This window comes from Alternaria dauci, chromosome 1, assembly GCF_042100115.1.
Source record: "Alternaria dauci strain A2016 chromosome 1, whole genome shotgun sequence".
In the NCBI taxonomy this organism is placed as follows: Eukaryota; Fungi; Ascomycota; class Dothideomycetes; order Pleosporales; family Pleosporaceae; genus Alternaria; species Alternaria dauci.
In genome coordinates, this window is record NC_091272.1 from 5,183,967 (window position 1) to 5,208,608 (window position 24,642).

Here is a 24,642-nt window from a genome sequence, read left to right on the forward strand (position 1 = left end):
GTCTCGACGCAAACCCAATCACGACCAGGGTCGTGTTTCTAATGTTAGATGCTAGTGCCTAGAGACCGTTTTCCAGACGAGGTCCTCGGCGGGAATCATCTTAACCCTCCTTTTCTGAGTCTCCATACAACATCGTACCCGAACACGATACTAGTCGCTGCAACATGCACCACGGAAGGCGAATTTCGCATGTGCATTGATCATGCGCCGTTTAATCTGCTCCACAAAAGATACTACATTAGCATGGGGTAGGTATCTATCTCTAAAGACGTATATTATGAGTGCATATCCAGCCCTGTTTACCATCATCGACAAAAGCCTAGCGATAACCTACCACAGGACACTCAAAGGTACTACCATCTAGGCATCATGAAAAGGAATCAGTTGATCAGCCTCGCGCTTCTTGCGCCGAGCTGTCAAGCATACGTCTGGCCCAGCCAGTACGACCAGCTGGACGACCTCTTGTATATGCAATCTGGTTACATCAAAGACGGGTCACTATCAGATCGTACGTATCCTATACTCTTGATCCGTTTTTCCCAGAACTCACAAAGTAACAGAAGTCTTGACCTGCGCGTTCGGCGCTAATCAACCCGGTATTCAGAAAGCCGCAGAATGGGTGCGCACTGCCTTCCACGATTCCGTCACACACGATGCCAAAACTAAGGTCGGCGGTTTGGATGCTTCGATACAATACGAGCTTGACAGACCAGAGAACCTTGGTGCTGCACTGAACAATACCTTGGCCGACATTTCGAGTTTGGTCAACATCAGGAGTTCCGCAGCCGATCTCTTGGCCTTATCACTGGTCATGTCCGTGGCTCGTTGCGCTGATATGCGCGTGCCGTTGAGACTGGGCCGCAAGGATGCGACGGAGGCTGGTATCAAAGGCGTACCGGAAGCCAATACAGACCTCAACACCACCAGAAGCAGATTTGAGACTGCCGGCCTAAGTGAAACCGACATGATCACTTTGATTGCTTGTGGTCACAGCATTGGTGGCGTCCACTCTGTTGATCATCCCGAAATTGTTTCCGGTCCAGTCAGCGCTTTGAACAAGGCGACTTTTGATACTACTTCGGGTGTAATGGACAACAACGTAGTACTGGAATACCTCGACAACTCGACATCTAATCCATTAGTCATCAATACTCGCGACGACTTGAACTCCGACAAGCGAGTTTTTGCTGCCGACGGCAACAAAACCATGCGCAAGCTTGCCGACAAGGCTTACTTCAAGTCCCAGTGCGAGGCTGCATTCGAGAAAATGCTTGGTCTTGTACCAGGCGATGTCGCTCTAACAGAGCCCCTCGAGCCAGCGGATATCCGACCTTACATTACATCCTATCAACTCAAAGATGGCTCGGTCGAGTTTTCTGGACGCATTCGTGTTCGGGTTACACCATTGACTGGTCGCAACAAAGACACTCTCACTGCTTCCATCATCCCGAAGTCGCGTGGCAACACCACAATCGCCGAAATCGCTGCTCGCCGTGCCACCTTCCGTGGAGGAACCTCTTTTGGATACCTAGACGAGAACTTACAATGGTTCGAATTTGCCCAGACGCTCAACGCTAGCGAGGTGTTTGACTCGTTTACCATTCGTCTCAATGACGAAACTTACGACAATGGCGGCACAGGCGGTTACCCTGTGCATGGTGACATTCTCTACCAAGAAGCGCAGTCGTGCATCGTCTGGGATGCGGCCAAGTGGGAAGGCACATTGACCGTCACTGCGGCTGTATCCAAAGCACTTCTCCAGGGTGGCGCCACTCCACAGATCAATGTTGTAAAAAGGAACAGGATTCAGGGCAACTTCATTCCTCGCTTGCAACCAGAGATCATCCCTATGACCCGCTCAAGCAAGGAGACAGCAGAGTACGTCTACTTTACTGCTTCAACAATCTTGTCCGGTAATGGACTAGACACTACGTTTGACATTGAAGTTGGTGACTCCAAGAATGAGTTCATCAAGACGAATGGTCTTGCTAGTCAAGAGTGCGCTCCGTTATAGATACCCAACGTTTTATACATAGATCTCCTTAATCAATATCTACAAACGCTTCATCGAAAGCACTGCTACACTAGTCTTCTTTAATACCCACTTTGAGCCAACCAAGCATGCATGTATTGCTGAAGGCTGGAGAAGGTTCCACACTCGTTCGGCCTGGATCTAGGATGTATCGTCCACTTTGCGAGGCTCGAAATCAATCCAAACTATGTGCCACGCATTATGCCCATGCTGTCCGAGGTGCACGCATCTCGTTTCATCCCTTATTCGAGTAGTATATTTAAGCTGAGAACAGTGCGCAGCGCCAGGAGTATGACCGGTTCCAGAATACAGTTTCGTACAATACAAGTAGCCTCGTATATCAAGAGGGTACACTAGCAGGTGGTACTTCGCCCGCTCGAACAGACTTGACACGCACGTGGCTTGAATCGAAGGAATTTCTCAATTGAAGTAAACTATCCATGCTACACGTCCTTTCTCATGCAACGTACTCATTCTGGCTGCCAAAGAAGGTTAGCGCGCGATCACGGTGCTCAGTGGTGTACAATATAATGGCACATGTCCCACACTAGTCAGTCTTCCAGGTGCATGAATCTCTTGAATGTCTATAAGACCAATCCAAGCTCTATGCCATTCTTTGTCATCTAATGATACATCCACCACATCAACCACACCCAGAACGCCGGGCTATGCAACACAATCCTACAACTTGGATGAAAGCTTTCCGCTCTTTTGCGCTGTATGCGTGGCGATGAGATCCATCAACGTGGGATTTAGAACATCGTATGTCTGGAGTCCCTCCTTCCTGAACTTCTCTCTTACAGCATCAATCTCCTTTGGGTTGAATCCTTGCTCGATGATGCTGCTGACGAACGCCGCGAACTGGGGCTCCTGCCATCCTTTCTTATCACTAAGTTCGGTGTGCACAAAGTCCAGGCCCTTGAAAGCATGGTCGACGTGGATGCGGCCGAAGAGGTGAACTCCGCACTCCTTGCAGGCATTGCGTTGGATGACCGCCGACTCGTCGACTACATGCAGCTTATGACTGTTGGCGGTCACGGAGACGGCATCTACGGGAACGACACCAACGACTGAGAAGAGAGCGCCTTTGGGCTTCCAGCATTTCGAGCAGCCGCAAGCGTGGTTGTGCGCGACGTTGCTGGAAAGGGTGACTTCGACCTTGTTAGAGGGGCAATGGCAGTAAAGCTTGCCGCCGGGGAAGTTAGGGTCGCCCTTCTGGATACCGTTATCGATGGCGGGATGGATAGAAGGCATTATGGGCAGAGATATGAACTTGGTTTGTTTGTTGAAAGAGATGGTTGTGTAAGATGGTTTGAAAGATGGCAGGTCCGCAGATACTCAGGTACATGGCCACACTATATACGGATTTCTGTTCCACATCGAGACTACCACCCCCTCACCGAAATGCGCAACCGATCAAGAAAGGACCGCAGCGAACATGGTGCGATCGCATGCAAATTGATGGTATTGTGGACATGGTGTGCGGAACCGCATAGTGTTACCGCTTTAGGTCACTCGGCCCTTCCCCGCGTCGCGTTAGAGATTACCACAATCGAGGAGCTTCAGCGTACGGATAGAGACGCTCCGGTGGCGAGGAACCGTGTGAATATAAATGGTATATACCGTCGCAGGAGCGTGAGGCTGAGAAAAGGACCGCAAAATGTACAGATGCAGGTTTGTTGGCGACGAAGCTTAAAGTTCGTGGCAGACCCGAACCCTGGGGCGCGTCAGATGCGATACCGGAAAACCCAGGATTTGCTGCCTCTTCCTATTTCGCCCGAAACCAGCAACTCCAGCGAGAGCCTCCCGCGCATCGTCCGCGAAACACATTTGTCGCCGTGGTCAAAACCTCACGACACATTGACATCCAACGAGTGCATTCGTTCTCAAGCTCCAGACGCGCAAAACGAACAACCCAGCAACCTAGAAGCGCCGCACAATGTCAGACCACCCTTCCACGCCCATGAACTCTATCAGATCAACTCCAGGGTCTCTCAAACCCTCTTTACAATAGATCCAGTCATTAAATCCTATATCAAGGGAGATTCGGTTTCGCGTTGGCTGCAAAAGCTCCCTTATTTGAGCTCTTTCGAGACTCAACATTCATCATGAGTTGGGCAGTCATCATTCAGCCCTGGAACAATACCTCGGCTTCTTCAGCGGCGCGACGTCCAGCTATGAGTTTTAGGTTTCTCCGATGCAACGGCGATATCTGAATATCCGCACGATACTTCATGAGCCGCTCCTGCGGTGTTATCGAATTCTCGTCGGATCCGAGACCCGGGGAATCAATGCGCGTTCGGATATCCCATACCTTTTCCTTGTGCTTGGCGTCAGTCTGCGGATCCGGACTTTGCTTTTGACCTCTTGGCTTCAAACGCGATCGAACGCGGACGGCGTCTTTGAACGCGCGTTTCGGGTCGCGGGGGCCTTTGCAAAACGCACATATTCCTTGGGCCCTCGCTGATAGTGATCCAGATAATGTGGCCGTTGCGCACTTAGTTTCCAGACATATATACGATTGCATCGATCTTCCGAGGGTCGCTGGAGATGCGTCAGTTTAGTACGATATCCTTCGATCGCGCTTGAGCTGTGCCGCGGGCCGCCCGAAGACGTCTGATGTCGTTGTCATTATCAACAACAATCGTATCTCCAAAGCGCCTCCGTGGTCGTTGCGCCGGAAGAAGAGGCAAGCTGATTGTCCGCCGTGAAGTTTCTGAAACCTGACCGACTTCGAACCGATATCGGTGTCCAGTCGCCGTCTCCGTGGCTATGTGGCTCAGAGTCCTCCTCCGTTGCAGCTAGCAAATATGCAGAGCGACCGTGACGCACAAGCGCCATGGGATATCAAGCGGATCGATAGATACCTGACGAGTGGTGGACGTAATACGATATATTGACAATGAAAGCCGATATCGAACGCGTGCGATGAAAGATTGTTGGTTCCAGACTAGTAGTATTGGTCTATCATAATTTCGAGACCGGCGAAGTTGAAATTCACTATCGAAAGAAAAGTACACCACTAATAGGACTGCCAAGAGGAGCTGTTTTGTTGGTGTACCTAGTAACAAAGGTTGCTCTGTCACACTTGAACATATCTGGCAGCATTGCGTCAAATACACATTCATGGCCAGAAGAATGATGTTTCTTCGCATGCTGAAAGTATGGTCCTCGAACCACTGATAGAAATGATATTGTTAGACACTCGTTGGCGCTTTTCTGGTGTGGTAACATACTGTTTACAGCAGTTAGGGCGTTCATTGACCGGCTTATGAGATCTTGAAAGTTCTCAGTTCCATGCATCAGCTTGAACCTGCTTTTAAGATGTGCATGATCATCGCACGTTACGTGTATTAATGTTGCGCTGCTCTTTCCTGTCTCGCTCTCCTTCTGATCCCATCCTCTCTCTCTCTCTCTTTCTCTCTTTCTCTTCACGGCATTCTCCATAAAATTTCAAGTGCGGTCTTGCTGTGCGAAGGCCCGGTGGGCAAGTTGGAAAAGCAACTCTTCGCGCGCAACTTGTAGATGAGCCTTGGTCACTTCAGCTGACGAATGGAGAGCGTCGATGAAACTCGCCATCGCAGTCAAGATGAGCAAGATAGTCCATACAATGAGACATCAGCATCTTATGGCATAAAGCTGACGCTCACATATATAAGCGGAGCTCCTGAAGTGTGAATGGTTAGTGAAAATAGTGGGATGCCTGAGCAACACCTTCCGATCCATGTGTATCGAGGACACACTCTTAGCACGGTACCAAAGTCAGCATACGCGTCACGGAGCAGTTACTGGTATGCGACTGTCATCCTGGGGGCTACTCATCAAGTATCACGCGCCTATCTCTTCATGCCTCAAGATCGAACATGAAGATGCGTCACGCTACAAAGCGACAGATACAGGCCTGCCTGCTTGCCAAGGACATGCCATCTCGGAATCTCTGAGACATACCACTCCGCGTATTCTATCGTCGCATCTCCATGTCCATTATCTCCCCTTGTCTCAATGTCCAACACTCACAGCCCCATCTTCATACCGTTCACGCATGCTGCGATATCGCCAGGGCGATTGCAACCCAGTGAAGCAGACATGATGACGCATAACTGAAGCAAACAGCATCCTACGATGTGAACCCATGTATGGCAGAAAAGGACGTTGCGGTTGGCTGTGGCCATGTTTGATGTCGAAACAGACATGGAGGCGGCGCAGCATGTCGCGCATGAACCCTAGGGGCTATTTTTGACATGAGGGGAGGGTGGAGCGATGGAAGGAATGGGGGCCGTAAGGCTGGCGCTGGCATGGCGGTTCCTGAAATTCGGCCCCCAGTGAGGTCTTGGGGAGATGGTCAGTCGCATTTGCCGCTTTGTGTTGCGAGCGAGCGCGTCGTCCGTCTTACATCTTACAAACGCATGGCGGCGGCTGCCGATGTCGTATCCTCGATATTGAATTCATCAGCCACATGATCAGGTGCGATACTACTTACACCGATGAGCACTTGTTGGACCTGTGGCTTGATAGCTTGAACCAAGTACTGATGGCTCAGCCCTGTGAACGCGGTGCTGCGCCTCACCCGCGACACCACCCACCGAACGATGGCTTCCCGTGAGCATGTCACAAACCGCGACGCATCGACCACCGAACACCTACCTCGTCCACATAGCCAGTGCCCAATCACTCGCCCTTTTTCTGCCAGTACCTGAGGCCGGCACAGCCCTGTTTTTGTGATCTTATCGCAGCAATGTGTCCATTGCGACTCGGCTACCGGCCCGTACAAGGAGAAGATTTTCTTGGGTTGGGCAGGGCCGCTACGACTCCACAGAACAGGGACCCCGACAAGCGAGCGCGACACGTTGACATTTGCACCGGACTGCACGAAGATATGCTAAGGAAAACCAAAGTATTGGACTGTGGGGAAGGGCAGGTCGGGTGGTTGGGACGAGGTTGGGTTCGGACGGGTGTGCAGACGGTGATTTGGCGATGAGTCGATGGACACGTTGACGTGCGAGCAGCCTCGCCAGACGGAAGGGGCACGTCCTGGTAAATGCGGGGAGATGTGAGCTGGCAATACAGCTTGCGCAATGCTTTTGTCTGTTTCAGAGGCCCGGGCAGGTCCGACGATGCAGGACAGTGACTATATGAGTGATTCGAGACCGCGCACGCTGGTGGGTATCGTGCAGGTACTCGATCAGGTTGACCGGTGAGGCTGCAATGCATGCACGCTGCACCTTTTTGGACGCGGACTAGAGGGTTAGCTGCATCTTGACCGGTGACAATGGAGCTGATGCAAGCTCCACAGGAGAATAAGAATATGCATATCATATGCATCGATCCATGATGGACTTGCTTTCGTTGAACTCTTGTCGTTCAGCGGGTATGGCCAGTCGTGACGGAATTCTGCGGTTAATAGAGTGGGGTGGGGGCTGGCATTTGACCGACAGCTGGCATCACCCACGGTGGTTGACGATTGTCAGTCAGGAACCTCCTTGTTGAGGGTGGGATGGCTGCCGGAACAAAAGGGAACAGCTGTCAATGCGCGATTAAGATGGGGAAGTGTTCTGGAATGTAGATGTCGCTGTTGCGCATTCTGGCTAGAATCTCATGTGGAGAGGTTTGGCAGGGCTTTTTCGGGCTGGACAGTGCGAAGGGCAGCAGCTCTGAGCTCCCGTCTCCTGATGTTTGCAGTCTTTCCTCCACCTCAGGCTGATGGCCAAGTTGTGTCTGTAATACGTGACGTCTCGTAATAGTAACTCGGTGGTTCTGCGGCGGCCGCGCAATAACCTGTATGTGTTTCTCGTTCGATCTTCGTATCGCGGGTTGAAGCGAGACAATTGCTATTATCGTGAGGCTTCTATTGTAGATCACCAAACTTCAAGCAACATCACCGTGGCAGTATTTTTGGCAGTGGCAACAACATCTACTGCGACCTTGTTTGTGGTGAGGGTTGTGAAGATGGCAGATGGTAGATGGCGACGATCGAGCACTGTCCGCCAGTGCGCAGCGCACCTGCCATCCAGCGCCAGTGCCCCGCAACACCACCAAAACACCATCACCACCGTCCACCCTTAGTAATCGTCTATCCAGACTCTACCACACTGCGCACACTTTCGGACATGGCAGAAAACGATCCTCTCGTTTCTCGCCACCAACCTGGCGGACCCTGACCTCCATATGCCGTGCAAGATTCCAAGGTTCTCAGCCGGACCCTGACGTCTGCCATGCCCCGCATCGCAATCCTCCCCGGACGATAAACAGAATTCTGCCGTCAAGAACCTTGGTGATAAGACGTCATGAGTATCAAGGCAAGCACCCTGAATGTCCAAAAACACTTGACCAGGGCCCCGGCCCAGCTGACGATGATGTCGTCCTGGTTTTGTCGTGGGGCCAAAGGCCATGTATGTCAGACAGTGGCTTTGTGGCTCAGTATTGCACTTTGGCCTCGAAGCAGAAAGTGGCATGACAAGTCTGCGCAACTGCAAAATGCACTAGCAAGTGCGCAATGCAAGTCTCACCTTTGATACCGCGGGAGGGTGTATCAAACCCACAATTTGTCTTCGCCGGGCGAGCGTGAGGGTGCAGTGCGCGCCAGGCAGACATCAGGGTCCAGTCGCACACCTGCAAAATCTTGGAAACGAGGGTGTTCACGCACTCGTATCCCGCGCCGGCGATCAATATATTCCTGGCCACATGATGGGAAACTTGGCTAGCGATAAGACAAGGTGTTGCCAGGTGCCCTGGGTCGTGATTGGTCATGTTTAGGGCGTAGCAAAGGGAAGAGCCTTGAGGGAGCAGCCGAGGTGTGTGTCGTGTGGGAGTCATGGTTGAATCAAGAGCGTCGTGTGTGTGTGACTGTTTCAGTGTAATCTGGCTTGGTGGTTTCCAAGTGTGTGTGGAGTTAGACTTGCGCTATCGGCAGAGCATCTTCCAGTTCGTTAGTTCCAAGTGCAAGAATACTGTGGAACTGATGTTAGGGTTCTTTTCAGGTAATGAGGCGAAGGCTCTTCATGATGGCACAGTGATGTTAGGTGATTAGGAATTAGTTCCATTATTAGCTATCTAGCCAGATCCTAGTCTCCATCCAGCAACGTCATTCCAAGTTTCCTCCGCATCACCAGGGTCCATTACCCTGGCGTGCATCATCCATTCCCCCCTCAACACCGCAAAGGTGGAGGCATGCAACTGTCTGATCCTCTCAAAGTATCATTCCACCATTAACCTGCACGAACCTATAGCAAGTACAAGCAACGCAGAAGCAAAGCGTGCAATAGAGCATATATGAATGTGTTTGGTGGTGATGGTGGTGGCGCGCACCGGTGCGGAGCTTTTGCAGCGTCTGCCCGCGGATGTCGTGGTGGGATCGGAGCGTTTGGCCGCGCGGCCGCTCGGCCTCGTAGCCGTAGATGGTAGTGTGGGTATCGTATTATTTAATAGATCGTAGTTCGTAAGGGGCAAAGAAAGTCTCCAAGTCATCATTCATCGGTAGTAGCCAGAGGACCGGTGCTCGCGGAGGTCCCGTGTCGATGGCTCGCGAACCTCGACAGCGTAGTGCTTCGCAGCCCTGCGCTGCTTAGCAAGGTCCTCCTCGTAGAGGGAGCCGCGCTTGGAGCTGGGAGTGTTGCTGATCTCGGCGAGTGGTCGCTTTGGCCGGCTGGTGGTGTGCTGTGGCCAGTCGACGATCTCACCGTTGCGTGATCGTGATGATGACTTGGTCTTGGTCTTTGACTCCTGGTCAACCTTGACCGAGTGGCTTCGTCGGGGAGAGGCGGGTGCTGTGCGGGGAGCAACGTAGTAGCTGCGGTCCATGGAGACGAATGGCTTGCGAGATCGGTGACGGATGCTGCGCTCAATGGCCTTGAGGAGGCTGCAGACTTCAACGTAACCGGCTGGGATCTCGACACGGACGAGCTTGTTGTCTTCCTCGACAGTTGAGTAGGTGGCTCCATCCGACTTTTGGTAGATGTAGCGGGCCACTTGCTGGGCGAGGCCGTGGCCGACCTCGCAGAGCTGCTCGTGGTTGCGGTGGACTTCGTAGGGGTTGTGGCAGTAAGCACACTTCCTGGCGTGCATCTCGAAGTGGTAGGCGGCCCAGCTCTCAGCGGTGTTGACAGGACGGGAGAAGGAGTCGACGGGGTCCTCGTAGAAGCCGACCACACGCTCCTTCTTGGCCTGGGAAGGCCGTGAGTGAACGATGGTCGGTTGGTTTGTGCGTGCGGAAGGCATCTTGGGAGACGATGTGGGTGAGTTCTTCAGGATGGACTTTGGGTAAGCCGTCGTGACGTTGTTGCCAAGATACGGAATGGTGTTGGTCAAGTCACTCCCAGTGTGGGAGGGCTGCTGTGGTGTGGTGGTGATGTTGGTGTTGTGTTTTTGCTCAACGTGGTAGATGGTAGACTGGTGGTCGTGTGGACAGCAGGTCGTAGTGGTTTCGAGCGTGTTGGTTTAGATGGAGGGTCCATGGTGGGCGCGGATGGCATGGAATATATGTCTCGATCCTGTACAGCGGCCGCATGCCCAGGGTGTGGGTGGAAGCCTGAGCTAGGCCGGGGTTGCCTGTGACCATCAGCAGGGGCTAGGTTAGCACCTCCTAGCCTCCAAGACCAGGGGGGCCATGGCCTGCTAGCGAGGGCGGTGACTGCAAATGCTCCTCTCCATCCGTGCATGACGACAATGTCTTGGGAACCGCCGCTAGAGGGCATGTTTCGTCAGTCAGAGGGCCGTCAACGGCCGCTGGTCGACGGCGCTGCCATTGGCGATGATGAGCTGTCGCTTCGCCAGAGAATGGGCCCACGAGTGCCAGCAACCGCCGCCCCGACTCCTGCCGCGCGTGTCAACGTGTTCAGTCGGGCAGGAGAACCCCTATGCTGTCTCTCCAACGACGCTGCTCGCTCGCTGTGCATGGCGTCTGGTTATTCGACGCTGCGCCTCATGTCGCTGTCCGCGTTCGCAGCATCGTGGTGAAGGGCGTGGGCGGATGCCGTCGCTGCCTGTTTTCTCGAGGCATCAGCCACGGCAGCCACACCCAATATGGACTAGCCCTGTTTTCTCCCCACCATCGCACCTGTCATTTGCGCAGCACTCGTACAATCTCACCGCTACACAAGTTCGCGCATAGCCACACCCCTCCGCAGCCAATCCCTCAACTAATGCACACGATACAGTGGCTGTTGAGGGCTGGTGAAGGCCATGTGCAAGTTTGCGTGTCGCTGCGAAATTGCATCCTTGGTCGCTGCCATGGTTCAGACCGGCGGCTGCAACGCACAGCGGGACCCGCAACACCTCACCTAGGGCTGTGCTAAAGCGCATAGCTCCGTCTGCGCCCTTGAACGCACACCAGTCGAGGGCGCCGAAAGTGCAAAATGTTTGCGTGTCGCTCAAAGACTCATCAGACACGCTGCTACTCGACGCTTGCCGAGCAACGTGCATGGCGCTATTCACCCTTCGCTCGACCCGCCTGTCTCTTTCTGGCTGACCGGACTTTGGGCCCTCGTCATTCGTCAATTCGGCCCTCTGGTGACTCTTTTTCTCTACCGGCGCATTGGCACAGCAGTTCGCCCACTCTGTCAACGTGAACAGGCCCTATGTACCAATGTTTTCTCCGGTATACAGCATGGCGTTTCATCACAGGAAACACGTTGACAAGCACCCGAATAGCATGTTTCAGGTCCAGCTGTCACTGTATTCTGCCCACGATGACTCAATTGCGCCCAATTTGGGACTCTCGTGGTGTTTCTTTTTGGCGCCGTCTTATGACTCCCACCCTGACACGACGGTCGCCACTACCCGTACGTCGGAGCAAGGAATTCCAACTGCCAATTGCGCTCGCAACGGGTTTCAGGCACGGCTAAGTGGCACATGACCCGATCTCTGTTCTTGGCGAGAGTTTTCACGGCTTTCTAGCGCAATGCCGCTCATCATGACAGCCGCAAACACGAGTTCGGCTCTGCACCGCCACACAATCCCACTAGTTACACGATAGAAAATTCCATCGTCATTCTGCCCCTCTTGCGTCTGCATGCCCCCGTACTGAGACCCTCTTCCAAGTCTTGGGTGCATGAAGATTGGGGGGCGCCAACACCCGGTATCCAGAGTGAACCTACACTGTGGCGTCGCAGTCAGGGTCTACTGTAGCCTAGGATCCTACGCAGTCTTGGTCTCTGGTGATCGTGCTTCGGAGTGTACAATGTTCCGTCGCTCCTCGCGAGTTGTCTCAGCTGCCTTGCGGAAACCAAGCCTCGACGCACATGGTGCCGATAGACCCTTTGGCAACGTAATTTCCATGACCGGTTCATGATATCATTCGTTCCTCATGGTCTGCTGATTTGACATCCGGTATATCGCGATCCGGATCGGACCATTGGCCTATCACCTTTGATGATGTCTAGGCAGCAAGTCCCCGCTCAGGCTGAGAACGACGTATCGAGCGATGAAGCTCGGTGGGGCATATCAGAACAATCTGGCACCTCAAGTTTGGGTCAACTAGCGCTTCTGTTGCTTACTCAATGTTCTTGGAGAAGACCTTCAGCATGTGACTTCTTCGCGATCCATGCATGTGTCGCTGTACCTTTGACAAAATTAGCAATATACGCTACCGCCTGCAAGACTACTGACCATGTTCGGTGTTCGTTGAGCCAATGCCCTTCGCGTTCGACCATCTAGCCATTTCTATACTGACAGTGCGTCAGGGTCCAGACAAGGTTGCGGGGCTATGTGGAGCGAGTTGGTCACGTGCAGTCCCTTTCATCCTCCAAAAACAACTAGCATCCGCCTCTTGAACATGGCGCTTACTAAAGCCATCGGAAACGAGCGACAGAAGCAATCAGCGTTGCCTTGTTTCTAAATTTCCATATCGAGTCCGAAGTGAACCTGATCTGTTGCAGTAGTAAGCGACAAAGCTGACCAAGTTGACCGGTTGCTGGGCCTTTCATCAGCACAAACCTGTTCTTCACAAGACCGACCACCGCTGGGGGTTATCTTTCGGTCAGCTTGGGCTATGCGCCATCTGCTTGTCGCGCATTGTCTTTGGAAAAACTAAGCAGTGGCAAATACGCGTTTCGAGGCTCTCCACCTCAAGTGCGTCCGACGACGTCTTTACACTTAGCAACATGATCGCGTTTGGGATGTATTGATAGCTGATGAGCAGCGAAGAAGCGGTGCATGATCAGCTCACTGCTTACCTGTACACGCAAAGTCGCCATGAGGACCGTAAGCCGCTGACTACCCCACAATCTGGCGGTCGCGCCGTTTCCATTTATCGAGAGGTGCGTTACGCTCCTTGCTTTTCAAACTCAATCGCGCTCTAGACGATCGGAGATTTGTTTTGCAGATCCTCCGATCACCGCGAGAACTCGCGCAACTTGAGTTGCGGACAACGCCCGAAAGCTTCAAAGTACCACAACAACCACAAAATGCATAGAAGACGCAAGAGAAGGTCGACTTCTCCAAGATGATACGGTGAATTGACGACCAAGGCTGAGACACATGACCGCGCGTTTCAGCGGAACGGTAAGCCTTAGCCTGTTCCTGGGCTAGTTTGCGATCTGTGCTTCCACACCTCACACCGCTTTTCAGCGAAACTTTCAGCGAAGCGACAGATTTTGCTTGAAATACCTGCAGCCCCTTCGATTCTTGCAATTCTTTCTTTTCTAAAAACTTCGCCTTGACCGGTTACAGAAAGGAAACGACGCCGCAAAACAGAAAGAGAAGAGGAAATGCCACCCCGAAGCGTGTGTTTGAATGTGTTTACGTCCAGTCTTGGCGATGGCAATGGAGCGGTGAACAATGGTCGACATTCGATTATGGACAGGAGGGACAGCGCGCAGAGTGGTATGTTCGGATTCTTCAGAGTTGCAATTATACAGCTCGAAATCAGCGTTGCGATGCATACTGACCTGGCGATTAGACATTCCGAGACGGTCCTCTGACGGCTCTGTCGCATCGCAAGCCACACCGCCAACATCCACATCTCCTCTCTCGGCTTTCAACCGTCCCGAACTATTCCATTCTCTGCGTCCTATGGCCAGCACCGAGAGTTTGAACGGTTCTTTCACCAGCAAATGTAGGTTTGACCTCCTATCTTCAATTCCCATGTGGCGCGATGCAGGAACCCGACATGATTCGCCACGCTACATTAGCGCGCACGCGTCGCTCCACTTTATCCCACAATTATCGCGGCCGCTTTCATGGCCTGGCACTTTACCAGCACTACACCCACTTCAAACATCATGATAACAACGTCGTACTAACATGCAACAGCCTGCACAACATGCTCTGGTGAACCCGCACGCCGCCGCTGCTCTCGCTGCAAGGCCGCTTACTACTGCGACCGCAACTGCCAAAAGTCGGACTGGAAGACCCACCGCAACGTCTGCGAGCCCATCACGCAGACCTACTCTGCACCTGCTACTCCCAACTTCTCCAACCCTGCCAGCCCAACCAACGAGTCTTGAAGATGCGACGCTGGACGTGTAAGTTATCGCATAGCTACACCACCGCACATGTAAATCAGCCAACGAAGTGGAGAACGAGGAAGGGGGCGTCCAGGATGGATTAACGGAAGTGATATCAAGAGCAGGACTTTGCTACGAACTAATGATACGAAACTCGACTGGAGATATAGGGAAAACTCGGGCGTTTGTGCTTTATCGGGTGTTTGGGGTTTACCATTTAGAAAGAGCGAAAGCATTCAATTGCACTGCATAGCGAAACTAGCGAAATCATACTCATTCTTAGCTTTCTTTTTTGGGGAGAAGTAACTCTTTCATGCGCCTTTGCGAAATGTGAGGTCGTAGGAAAGTAACGCGCGATGCTAGTTTCGGCAAGCGCGATTATGTGTGGACTACTTGCATATGTGGAGAGGTGCATCATTTTGGGAACGGGCGCTTAGATCATCATAATGCGGTTCTGTAATATCGCCGTCGGGATGCGTCGCTGTTTACTGACTCGTTGCCGTACATATACGCTCACCGCTCCTCTCCTCAAAGCTTCCACAAGCCTACGTGTCATATTCCTTCGCGCGCTGATTGTTGAGTACCGTTGCGATGGTATGCTGTACGTGCGCCTTTCAGACTGCAATGATAGCGCACAGCATACCAGTTCTGCACATCTCTTTGCAGACAACTGGCTTGCATCGTTCATTCAGATAACGTAGGCTTGATCGCTACACGATCGTGATCTCTTGGTCGATAGTGTCTTTCACCTCATCGGGATGGAGGTTTTCGAAGGAACCGATTCTCCGTACCGTATCTGGGCCAGCTGGGACTAGGATAAGGCCAGCGTACATCGATAACGAGTAGTGATCTCCAGGTTCTGATTTATATCGGTCATAGCTTTTGGGCAGGCGACTCCTCAAAGGAGAACGTTTGCACAGCACTAATAGTACTGAATCACATGTGTTAGTCATCGATACTGTTCAACAAGCACAATGGAGCAGCGAGGAGAGCTTACAAACATATTTGTGGAAATGGTGATGATGTGTGTCCTCGATAAACAATTGTATCGGGGCTTCTGAGACCTCGTTTGACCGTCCATGTGTAGTTGCTCCCTGGAAATAGGATGCGTAGAACCTTTCCAATGGCAGATCCTTACAAAGGCTCTTGGCATAGGTAAGTGTACAGTGAGTTTTTCCATTCTCATGCCTGGGGATGGAGCCGATAAGTATCTTCCCGTAGAGCGTGGTTATTGCTCGGGTTACTTCTCCGTATGGAACGTGTGCATTCTTGAACACAGATTCCACCAACACCAAAGTGCAGCAAGTTTCGCGTGGTCTCCAAAAGCGAACTTGATCATCCAAGGAAGCCCAGGACCATGATGGTGCTCTGTAAATGTCACTGCGTCTACTTAGTTTCTTGTTGGATCCATACAATGCCGCCCATCCCAACTGTTTGATGAAACCATACTGCCAGATACCCGCATAGTACTCTCCAAGAACCGGGGCAAATCTTTCTGCTAAGGCTGCGATGGCAGGCAGTTTGTCGGTTTGTATGGACATAGCTCTTCTTGAATAATCACAGATTATTCTAGTCCATTGGATTAGGGCATCTTCTTGATTCTCTCCGAGTTGAGAGACTAACTTGAGCGTCTGTTCGTCCTGCCAACACATGCTCAACGGCTGACCCAGACCCACCACGCCTGCTGCACACTGCCATTCCAACGTGGCAGATGTGTACATGAGCAGTCGATTGGCCATCACTAGTTCTTGTAAAGCCCATGCTCGCTGGCCCAGTGGGTTTTGCAGCCTCGCAATATCCCTATGACGAGTATCAATCCTAGCACTGGCACTTCCAAATCGATTCAGCGAGACTCGAAATGGTATTTGAATGCTTGGAGATGTATCAGGTGAGCGTCGTTGGAGGAATCCATCTGCTGCATCCGCTGCGCTTGAAGCTAGGATTGTGACATGGGCCATACTGTATATTTTTGCCATAGACCCAATTTCACGGGGTTTGTCTTCCGGATCATCTTGGATAATGCACAGTGCGTCCACCTAAAAATAGTTAAATCACATTCGAATCAAGAGTAGATGGATGTTGCGTGGAATGACGTGCTCCACATACCCATAGATATGGTATTGAAAGTGAACGTGTAACACTAATAGCGTCTTTGGTCGTCTGGGGGAGATCGTTGAGTTCCAAGTGTTGGGTTAGTGCCTCGATGTTATGTGACCGGAGTTGAGTTTGCGAGCCAGTTCCCCAACAATATGACAGTGCTGCGAACTTTCCAAAGGCTCCGGTGGTACGAATTATCTTGGGTGTGGCCACCTCAATGACACGTGTTGGGAGAGGTGAGTCAAGTTGCTCCGGACAGCACCTATGGAGAGCACATTCTTTGAACCATCTTGAAATCTGTGCAGACGTCTTTGACGGAGTCAAATCTGTCTCAACCTCTCGGGCAGTGACTAGATGTGCTGCAAAGTTGTCGACTTCAGTAATGAAGTGAAAAAAAATATATAGCTGATATCATCGAAATCCGATTTGAGTTTGACAACGTAGAGAGTGCTTCCGGATGAGGTGAAATCATTTTCGACATCTGTACCCAACGTGATTGTGTAACTCTTGATAGGTAGTGAGCATGAATTTACAATCAGAAACTGTAAGTATGAGCACCATTGGCATCCACTATCAGTGTTCACTTGTAGGTCGTCTTTTGCGATCTAAATCAGCCGTTGCGTTAGCGTATGTCTGGACAACGCAATTGACATGTTACAAGTCCCGAGAAAAGGACCCACGATAAGGTACTGACTTCGTATACCAATTCCATTCCCCCAAAGCGACCCAGCCTTTCAAAAGTTTCCGTATCGAAGACGTTCACCCAACAGAACTCGCAGACCATCGCCCGCACACGCTCGAGCGGCTCTGGTACGCGCATCATCGGCACTGACTATCGCAAAGGGATGTCGCTTAGCAGTATCAACAGCGGCGGAATCAGCAAGGTATTGAGGTCGGGAAGGTTGGCACAAAGAAGGTGGGGTGGGCTGAAGAGGAAGGCTGAACCGTCTGAAGGCCGAAGTTGCGGGCGCTTGCCACGTGTGGAACGCCATCAATCTGGCGTATGACAAGGCTGCGGCAAGTCACGTTGTGTAAGATTACGACATGAAATCTGCACCAGATGTTCTGCGAGCTGCAAACACATGTACAACGGATTACTTAGTATCCATCGAAAATATGCCCAGAGGCTTTTACACGACTTGGCCGTAAGGCGCCGTTCCGCTAAGCTTGAAGTATCCCGGCTGCAGTGTCTGAAATACACCCGCAGGATCGTATTTTCTTGATACCTTATTCAGCTTGGCCACATTCTCCGCGCCATATCCTGAGATCACGGGCTGGTAAGGGCTACTATACGGCATGTACATGTAGTCATTGTACGCGCCCAGCTCTTTTGCCATGGCAACTGATGCACTCATAAAATCTTGTGCCGCTTTCAAAATAACTTTGTCGTCCTTCTCGTCACTCCACGACAGGTAAAAGAGAGCGTGAAATAGCGGACCATCGTCGGGATGGAGGCCAAGAGCATTTCCGCCCTTTTTCTGCATGGCCCTAAGAGCGGGCTTGCTGAATGCCTGGAACGAGACACTGGGTGTACCGGCAGGAATGCCGGGCGCAATCTCGAAAAGATGCTCGGTCATGCGCTTCATCAAGTCTGTGTTCAGCTTGAAGGACTGTGACCACATAGTCGTCCGAAAGCCATCTGGCATACTCTGGCTCAGACCAGGTGTCGTTTCAGCTAGACTGCAATTACGCGTGGTATCCGTGAGTGGAGAAAGCGAGAGGTACTCCTTCAGTATAGCGGGTGGGTTCGCTGGGTCGATTAGGTCAAAGTACTCGTACTCAGTGGATGCAATCTTGACGCCGCGAGAGTATGCGACGGCAACGAAGTGCGCAAGTTTGGTGTCGGTCTCGGCAGCCTCCACTGCGCTTCCAAATGCGTCGAACAGAGCGGGTGCGTACGTCGCATTGTACTGGCGTTTGCTCGAAAACATAAGGCCTTGAGGCAGGGTCTCGTAGTTAAAGATTGTGATGATGCCGAAGTTGTTTCCCCCGCCGCGAAGAGCCCAGTAGAGGTCTGGAAAAGTCTTTTGATTGACTGTGAGGATGATGCCTGATGCGGTAACGATTTCGAACGAGGCAATGTTATCACACGCCAAGCCATACTCGTTAGTATGATGGCTGATACCTCCGCCCAGTGTAAGACCGCCTACTCCTACATATGCTGCCTATCCAGTATCAGTTATGGACGCGGAAGATACGTAGTTCAATATTTGACTTACTCGTCCACCAACGACGGCAAGATTGTAGGGTGTCAGGTAGTCGTACACCTCCTTCCATCGGTTGCCAGGGCCGACAGCAACAGATGTCCTGTCCGCAGAGAGCCGTTTTTGGTTCATATTGACCATATCGACAGTGATGCCACCCTCAATGCTAGAAGCACCAGAAAAGGCTGCATGACCTCCGCTCTTGACGGCAAAAGGGCATTGTGTAAGACGTGCGATCAAGACTAGGCTCGAGACTTCAAGAGCGGCGGTTGGGGTAAACGTGCAATAGGGCTCTACTTCGAGTTGCTGTATCGACCAGTACGTTGTTGGAGCAGTGTCGGATGTCTTTCCGGCTCCAAAGACGAGCTTGAGAGAATCACACTTTCCGATGGTCAGTCAGTTGTAGACAAGAAAGGAAGTGCGAACTTACGGCTATCGAACAGCCCTTCGATGAAGACCTCGCCACGAGGCCAGCTAGCTCGGGTATGGCGGATATGTTCACGCCATTATCAATAAGAGCCTTCGTTACGTTGAAGTCGGCCGGCTCGAAGACAGCCTGGGCTGATGCTGTGGCAGCTACGGCAAGAGCGCCAAGAGACAATCTTTGAATGAATCCCATGGCAATCAAAGTAGACGACAGCAGGCCCACAGAATTTTGCACGGAAATTTCGCAGCACAAACATGAAGAGACAGGCTTCAACTGCAGAAGACAAGCCTTTTGTAGACGCGACCAAGCCCGCGGAGCCTGCACGCGAGTAGTAGAAACAGTATCCACAGGCCGGGAAACGCCATCGCGAGTTTACCGACCTGTCGTTGCTGCATTTTGAACGCAGGCTTTCGCTGGCCGGGCGCCCTCTTCTGCGTCTACTAAGCCGTTTACAGCGCGTGGATGTTGGATTGTCTGAGCTGTCCAATCGCGCGTTACCAGAGTATTACTTGCATGAGTGACAAGAGCTGCAGGGCGCAAATAGAGCTGCCGAAATGTGCAAGCGACACGAATATCCTCCATGGATTGCGTTCCTGGTTGAACGTCTTGAACTCGATCGACGTCATGATAGGCGCGCGGAACTTGAGTTTGTCTGCATCTTGTCGCCCCGTCATATGGCAGACATGGGAATACTGTAGAGACTGTTCTACGTGATGTCCGATGAAGAGAGAAGTATGGCGTGGATAAAGTCGATTGAAAAAGAGGAGAGATTTCTAAGGTCGGGTCGCAACGACTCTCTGCCGCTGGCGCCGTCTTGGCTGCGGCGCTGTTTGCGGGCGAACCTACCCGCCGGTTCCCCTCGGATCTTTCTCCTCTCCACCACCAACACAAGTTTCTTACACACAACATACGCCCCATGCCCTCGCATCAACAACTGGTACTTGAAGAAGTGACTAGGGAGCATGTGTGGGTGCAAGGCATCCAGTGTTCTCATGGCCGACAACCTCCGAGAGGCTTCGCACTGATGAGCCTCGTGATCACCTTAACCCTGTAATTGCGGAGCGCGTTCACTCGAGCAGGATGTGGCGCATACTAGAAGGTCAGGCAGGCGCGCCTGTTCTAACTGACTATCCTTGAATCAGCGGAGAACTGGAGATGTAAATCACGGTCCAGCATGCTGGCACGCCGCGATCCGCTGTACCGCTAACTTGCCCAGTCTACCTCGGCGTGGTCGCACGAACTATGCTACGCATTCACCTGCGTGAGTGCCTTGCCCTCGCCATCTCATCCTGTTATTTCCTCGGCATCGAAAGCCAAAACTGACGTCGCAGCCTTTGCTGTCTTTGTTCTCCGTCTAAAGGCTCCATATCACGATCTTGCAACGCGCGACATGAAAGGTGTTCATCCAAGCCCTGTGGTAAAAATGAAAGTTCAACGACAAAGTTCTGGACGTTATGGCAGTACAGTTCTCTTCGGAGTCTTTAGTTTGACAGTAGTGCGGACTGTCTTTCACTTGTCTTTTTCACATCTACGCTGTTTTTCTCTATTGTGTTACAAGCCCGAGCTCATTTTACGAGCTGAAAAAGACCCTCATTGTACTTCAGTGTGGGCTAAATTCCCATTGTCCTCGATACAACTCAACCTCTTTGTCAAGAAGTCACGATCATTCATTCTGCGCACCAACGAATCGATACCTACCCCAGCGTTTCCACGATTTGGGTTGTCCATCCGATAAACATTCCACAGCCGGAAGGATGAGCAATAATCAGGGTGACTCGACATTAAACTCGCCTCTCCAGCAGATACTCCGAGACAAATCCGCAATCGATATCTTGGGTCACTTTCTTGGTACGCCAGCCGTGGAAGATCGCAGCAGACTCGATGAAGCTGCGATCGTATGTCTGGATGCAGAGTGGTGGATGAAAGAGCCCAAGCCCACTACTGAACTAGGCATCGCTGAGCTCATGGGAAAGGGCCTGAATCCGACAGTCCATGCCGAGAACATACTCTCTAGCATCCGAGTTGCTCATGCGCGCGTTATCCCGTACGCCCATCTCAAGAATACGTTTTCGGGCGCTGGAGATCCAGAGAACTTCTACTTTGGCAAAACTAAGTTCGTCACGTTGGAAGAGGCTAAACAGATTATTATCAACACCTTCGTTCGACCGCGCAAGTCCGGCAACGGGATCGACCTGCAGCCAATCATCCTGATCGGCCACGCGATAGAGAATGAATTTGACCATATCCAGCGCGCATTTGGCGTCGATCTACTGAGCTACGGCACTATTGTCAAAGTTATTGACACGCAAATCATGGCTCGAGAACTAGATATCAAAGGTCCACGAGGGCCGGCAATTGGACTCAAAGATCTGCTCGCGCACTTCAACATCCAGATTTCTAATCTCCACACTGCTGGCAACGACGGGGCTGCTACTCTCATGGCTGCTGTTCTCCTCGCCTTGAAACACCATATCTACCCGAACACTTTCGGTCCACCGCCCGCGATTGTACAAGGCCGCAGCATGTCAGACGTGGTAAAAAACATTAGCCAGCTTTGTAAGTCGTTGCCCGCACCTTCTTGGGGAAAGCTTAGATATTGCACGCGATGCGATCGAGAGAACCACGTTCGTCGGGACTGCACCGCATATGTCAGCTGCGACATCTGCAGGACTGCGGGGGTCAAGAAGCTCTTCGCTACTAAACATACACACAAGACTAGTAGGTGTTTGTATCAGTTTCTGGAGAAACCACCAGTGGACTACGATGTTTCTGAGCGGTAGATCAAGTATACCGTAGGCGAAAGATATACATAAGGCAGACACACGATACGGAAATTGCTCCTAGGCACTATCACAATGGCGCCAAGGTAGTTTCTAATGGAACCATGTCATTGGCGGGCAAGGCAACCAACTATCCTCTCTTGTCTCTAGTATTGTAACCATTATGTGACTTAACAATGAACAGAGACCAGCGAAAGCTACAAAAGTGCTGCGATCAGAAGCATACTCTCATCTCTAACCCAATCTCCTCCTTCCATCTTCATCGAAACGTGCATGACCCATCAACATGTGTCCCAGCATTCTCCTTTCTCCATGGCTGTATCGCACCTTCACACTTACTACACCTCAGATCTGCGTTCGGACAATCGACAAACCCATGCGACTCACTACCACACCTCCAACAATACACCCCCACCCCAATCGGCAGCGGCGGCGTCGGCCAGTTCATCAACCCCTGCACCACAGACTCGGCCGACTTGGATCTGGAATCCCCTGTCTGTCCTGGCTTCGCAGCCTTGTTTTCCGGGCTCGAGTATATCTCGAAACGAAGAGCTGAGAGGACGGCGATCATGGTAGCGTACATGGCAGCGTTGCCACTGTTCTGAGGGTGGTGAACACGAATCTTGAACTGCTCGAGGAGATACGTGAACGATGCATCGGCATGGCGCGTTATCCTTGCTTGCTGAGGTATAATTTGCGCGTCTAGAACTGCTACCGTAGTATCTATATTGGAAGGGTCGAAGTCAAAAGCTGTCTTGCGCATCTTGCTTATACTGTCGTTGGCGCCGAAGGACATGGAAACGATCGGTCGAAATCCCGACGCTGCTCTCTTCTCGTCCATGGGCTGGTGCCAGATTTGGTGGAGAAAGTCGAGAGCTTCTTCTTGGGAGACGTAGACTGTGGTGCCAAAGTGGAAAGGATCTAGGCCGGTGGGTGTTGAGTCGAGGTGTATAGTGGAGCGGATGACGAGGTGAAGAGACCATACTTTGCGGAATAGGTCTTCGGCGTGTGGGCCGGCTATAACAGGCTGTCCTCGATTGATGCTGACTCTGTTGTAGGTGGTGATTCCGAGCTCTGTGAGGCGGTGCGGTGGGGTTGCGGACCATTTGCGGTGGAGCGTAACCAAAACGGCGTGTCTAAGGAGACCAGTGGTGGATCTTTGGAGGCATCTGTGAAGGACATCTCGGTCTGAGGTTTTGGAAAGGGTGTCGCGCAGATGCTCAAGTCTTGAAGACGTGGACACGGGCATGGTTTCTGAGCTACTTGTTGAAGATGGTCAGGAGCAGAGAAATGACAAAGTCGTAGTGAGACTAAACCCCGCTCGACTAGAGCGGAGCCTAAAAAGAAGCTTACGGTCATCACAGTGAAAGTGAGAGTGAAGACGAAGGTGAAGATGAACTACTTGAATTAAATCTCTTGGTACAATGACCTTTAATGTGAAGTGGGTTTCACGATGCTTTTAATGGATGCAATAGCATCCCATATCCATGGCAGGCTCCGAGTCCAAATCTCCTCCACAGTCTACAGTCTACAGTCTAGAGCGGCAAAACACAGAGAGGTTGCGACATACATCTCTAGCGTAATCCAATCGTGTATTCTATGGTCCTTTGAAGCGTGCAGCGGGACTTGTTCTAGAACCTTCTCCTTCATGCGCTTTGACGATTTGAGAGACTCTTCCAATTGAACGACCATTCCCAGCTCTTGAGATATCAATGGGTCAGATCGGCTAGATAGCTAGGATGCTTTCTTCCGTGAAAGTCTCCTTGGTCTACGCTATCCTCATGCAGAAGAACGAGCTCGGTTGCATGCTAGCGCAGTCGCTAAGAACCTAGCTCAAGGCATCCTCGAATGGACCAGCTGGCCTTATTCTCCCGCCACACTCTTAATTGCCTCAATACCATCCCGAGTCAACCTCGCAGTGAAAAGGGTTCTTTAAAAGTCAAAATTGTGCCATCTCGGAGGACCAGCTGTTGAGGTGACGCCGACAAAGTATCTGTGAGTTTGTTTTGAGCAAAAGCAGTGTCTACACCCTGTCTGATGCTAAAGCAGTGTCATTACAATGACCAGAAATCCCCTCCGCGCGTTGAGAAAGCTCATTCGCGCTAAGATGCCACGGACTAAACGTCGAACCCTGATTGACCTTCCGGCCAAGCTGATTGAGATGATCGGAATGAAGCTCATCGATCATCCGACTCATGACCAGCTAATTATACCGCAATCAACGCCGGACGGACGACAGGCAGTCTACAACACTCGGTTATCATGTCGATTCTTGCGTGACGCCTTCGTCAAGGTCTTCATGGAGATCGTCCATGACATACCGTATCACTGCACAGAAGAAGGATTTCGCCCATTGATGCGGTTGTTACAAGTCTCCGAGGTGTCGAAGAATATCAAACAAATCACTATTGGCGGGGCGAATATACTCAATCTGGAAGAACAAGAGAGACAGGTGGCCTGGATAGAACAAAACTTGACGAATACGCTCAAGACCATACTGAAACTTTTACCTCAACTGGCTAGTATCAGGTGCATTCCAGTGAATACGTACGTATCCGAAGGAGAAGATGTCGAGATAAGGCGCATGGTAGCCGATCGCGCTAATGGAAAGGGATACCATGTCTCAATGGTAATCTTGACAGTATGTTGAACCATTCCAACA

At 51.6% G+C, this 24,642-nt stretch overlaps 6 protein-coding genes across 6 annotated transcripts; 3 read left to right on the forward strand and 3 right to left on the reverse strand.

Annotated features, from left to right (window-relative positions):
- Positions 1 to 369: 369 nt before the first annotated feature.
- On the forward strand, positions 370 to 2,014 carry ACET3X_001605 (uncharacterized protein; the record flags this gene model as incomplete). Its single annotated transcript, XM_069446915.1, has 2 exons — positions 370 to 508; positions 561 to 2,014. 2 exons carry the CDS (start codon positions 370 to 372, stop codon positions 2,012 to 2,014), a joined length of 1,593 nt encoding a protein of 530 aa, XP_069311847.1.
- A 699-nt stretch (positions 2,015 to 2,713) lies between these two features.
- Positions 2,714 to 3,286, reverse strand: ACET3X_001606 (uncharacterized protein; the record flags this gene model as incomplete). Its single annotated transcript, XM_069446916.1, has 1 exon — positions 2,714 to 3,286. The coding sequence occupies one exon, from the start codon at positions 3,284 to 3,286 to the stop codon at positions 2,714 to 2,716; it is 573 nt and encodes a 190-aa protein (XP_069311848.1).
- A 6,213-nt stretch (positions 3,287 to 9,499) lies between these two features.
- ACET3X_001607 (uncharacterized protein) lies at positions 9,500 to 10,246 on the reverse strand (the record flags this gene model as incomplete). The annotated part of the gene is made up of 1 exon (XM_069446917.1): positions 9,500 to 10,246. The coding sequence occupies one exon, from the start codon at positions 10,244 to 10,246 to the stop codon at positions 9,500 to 9,502; it is 747 nt and encodes a 248-aa protein (XP_069311849.1).
- A 2,973-nt stretch (positions 10,247 to 13,219) lies between these two features.
- Positions 13,220 to 14,472, forward strand: ACET3X_001608 (uncharacterized protein; the record flags this gene model as incomplete). The annotated part of the gene is made up of 5 exons (XM_069446918.1): positions 13,220 to 13,228; positions 13,522 to 13,528; positions 13,697 to 13,849; positions 13,926 to 14,081; positions 14,279 to 14,472. 5 exons carry the CDS (start codon positions 13,220 to 13,222, stop codon positions 14,470 to 14,472), a joined length of 519 nt encoding a protein of 172 aa, XP_069311850.1.
- Positions 14,473 to 17,699: 3,227 nt separating this feature from the next.
- Positions 17,700 to 19,950, reverse strand: ACET3X_001609 (uncharacterized protein; the record flags this gene model as incomplete). The annotated part of the gene is made up of 3 exons (XM_069446920.1): positions 19,204 to 19,950; positions 18,789 to 19,154; positions 17,700 to 18,734 (listed from the first exon to the last, which is right to left on the reverse strand). Exons 1-3 carry the CDS (start codon positions 19,390 to 19,392, stop codon positions 17,700 to 17,702), a joined length of 1,590 nt encoding a protein of 529 aa, XP_069311851.1. The 5' UTR covers positions 19,393 to 19,950.
- A 1,004-nt stretch (positions 19,951 to 20,954) lies between these two features.
- On the forward strand, positions 20,955 to 22,218 carry ACET3X_001610 (uncharacterized protein; the record flags this gene model as incomplete). The annotated part of the gene is made up of 2 exons (XM_069446921.1): positions 20,955 to 21,734; positions 22,165 to 22,218. The coding sequence occupies 2 exons, from the start codon at positions 20,955 to 20,957 to the stop codon at positions 22,216 to 22,218; spliced, it is 834 nt and encodes a 277-aa protein (XP_069311852.1).
- Positions 22,219 to 24,642: the final 2,424 nt, after the last annotated feature.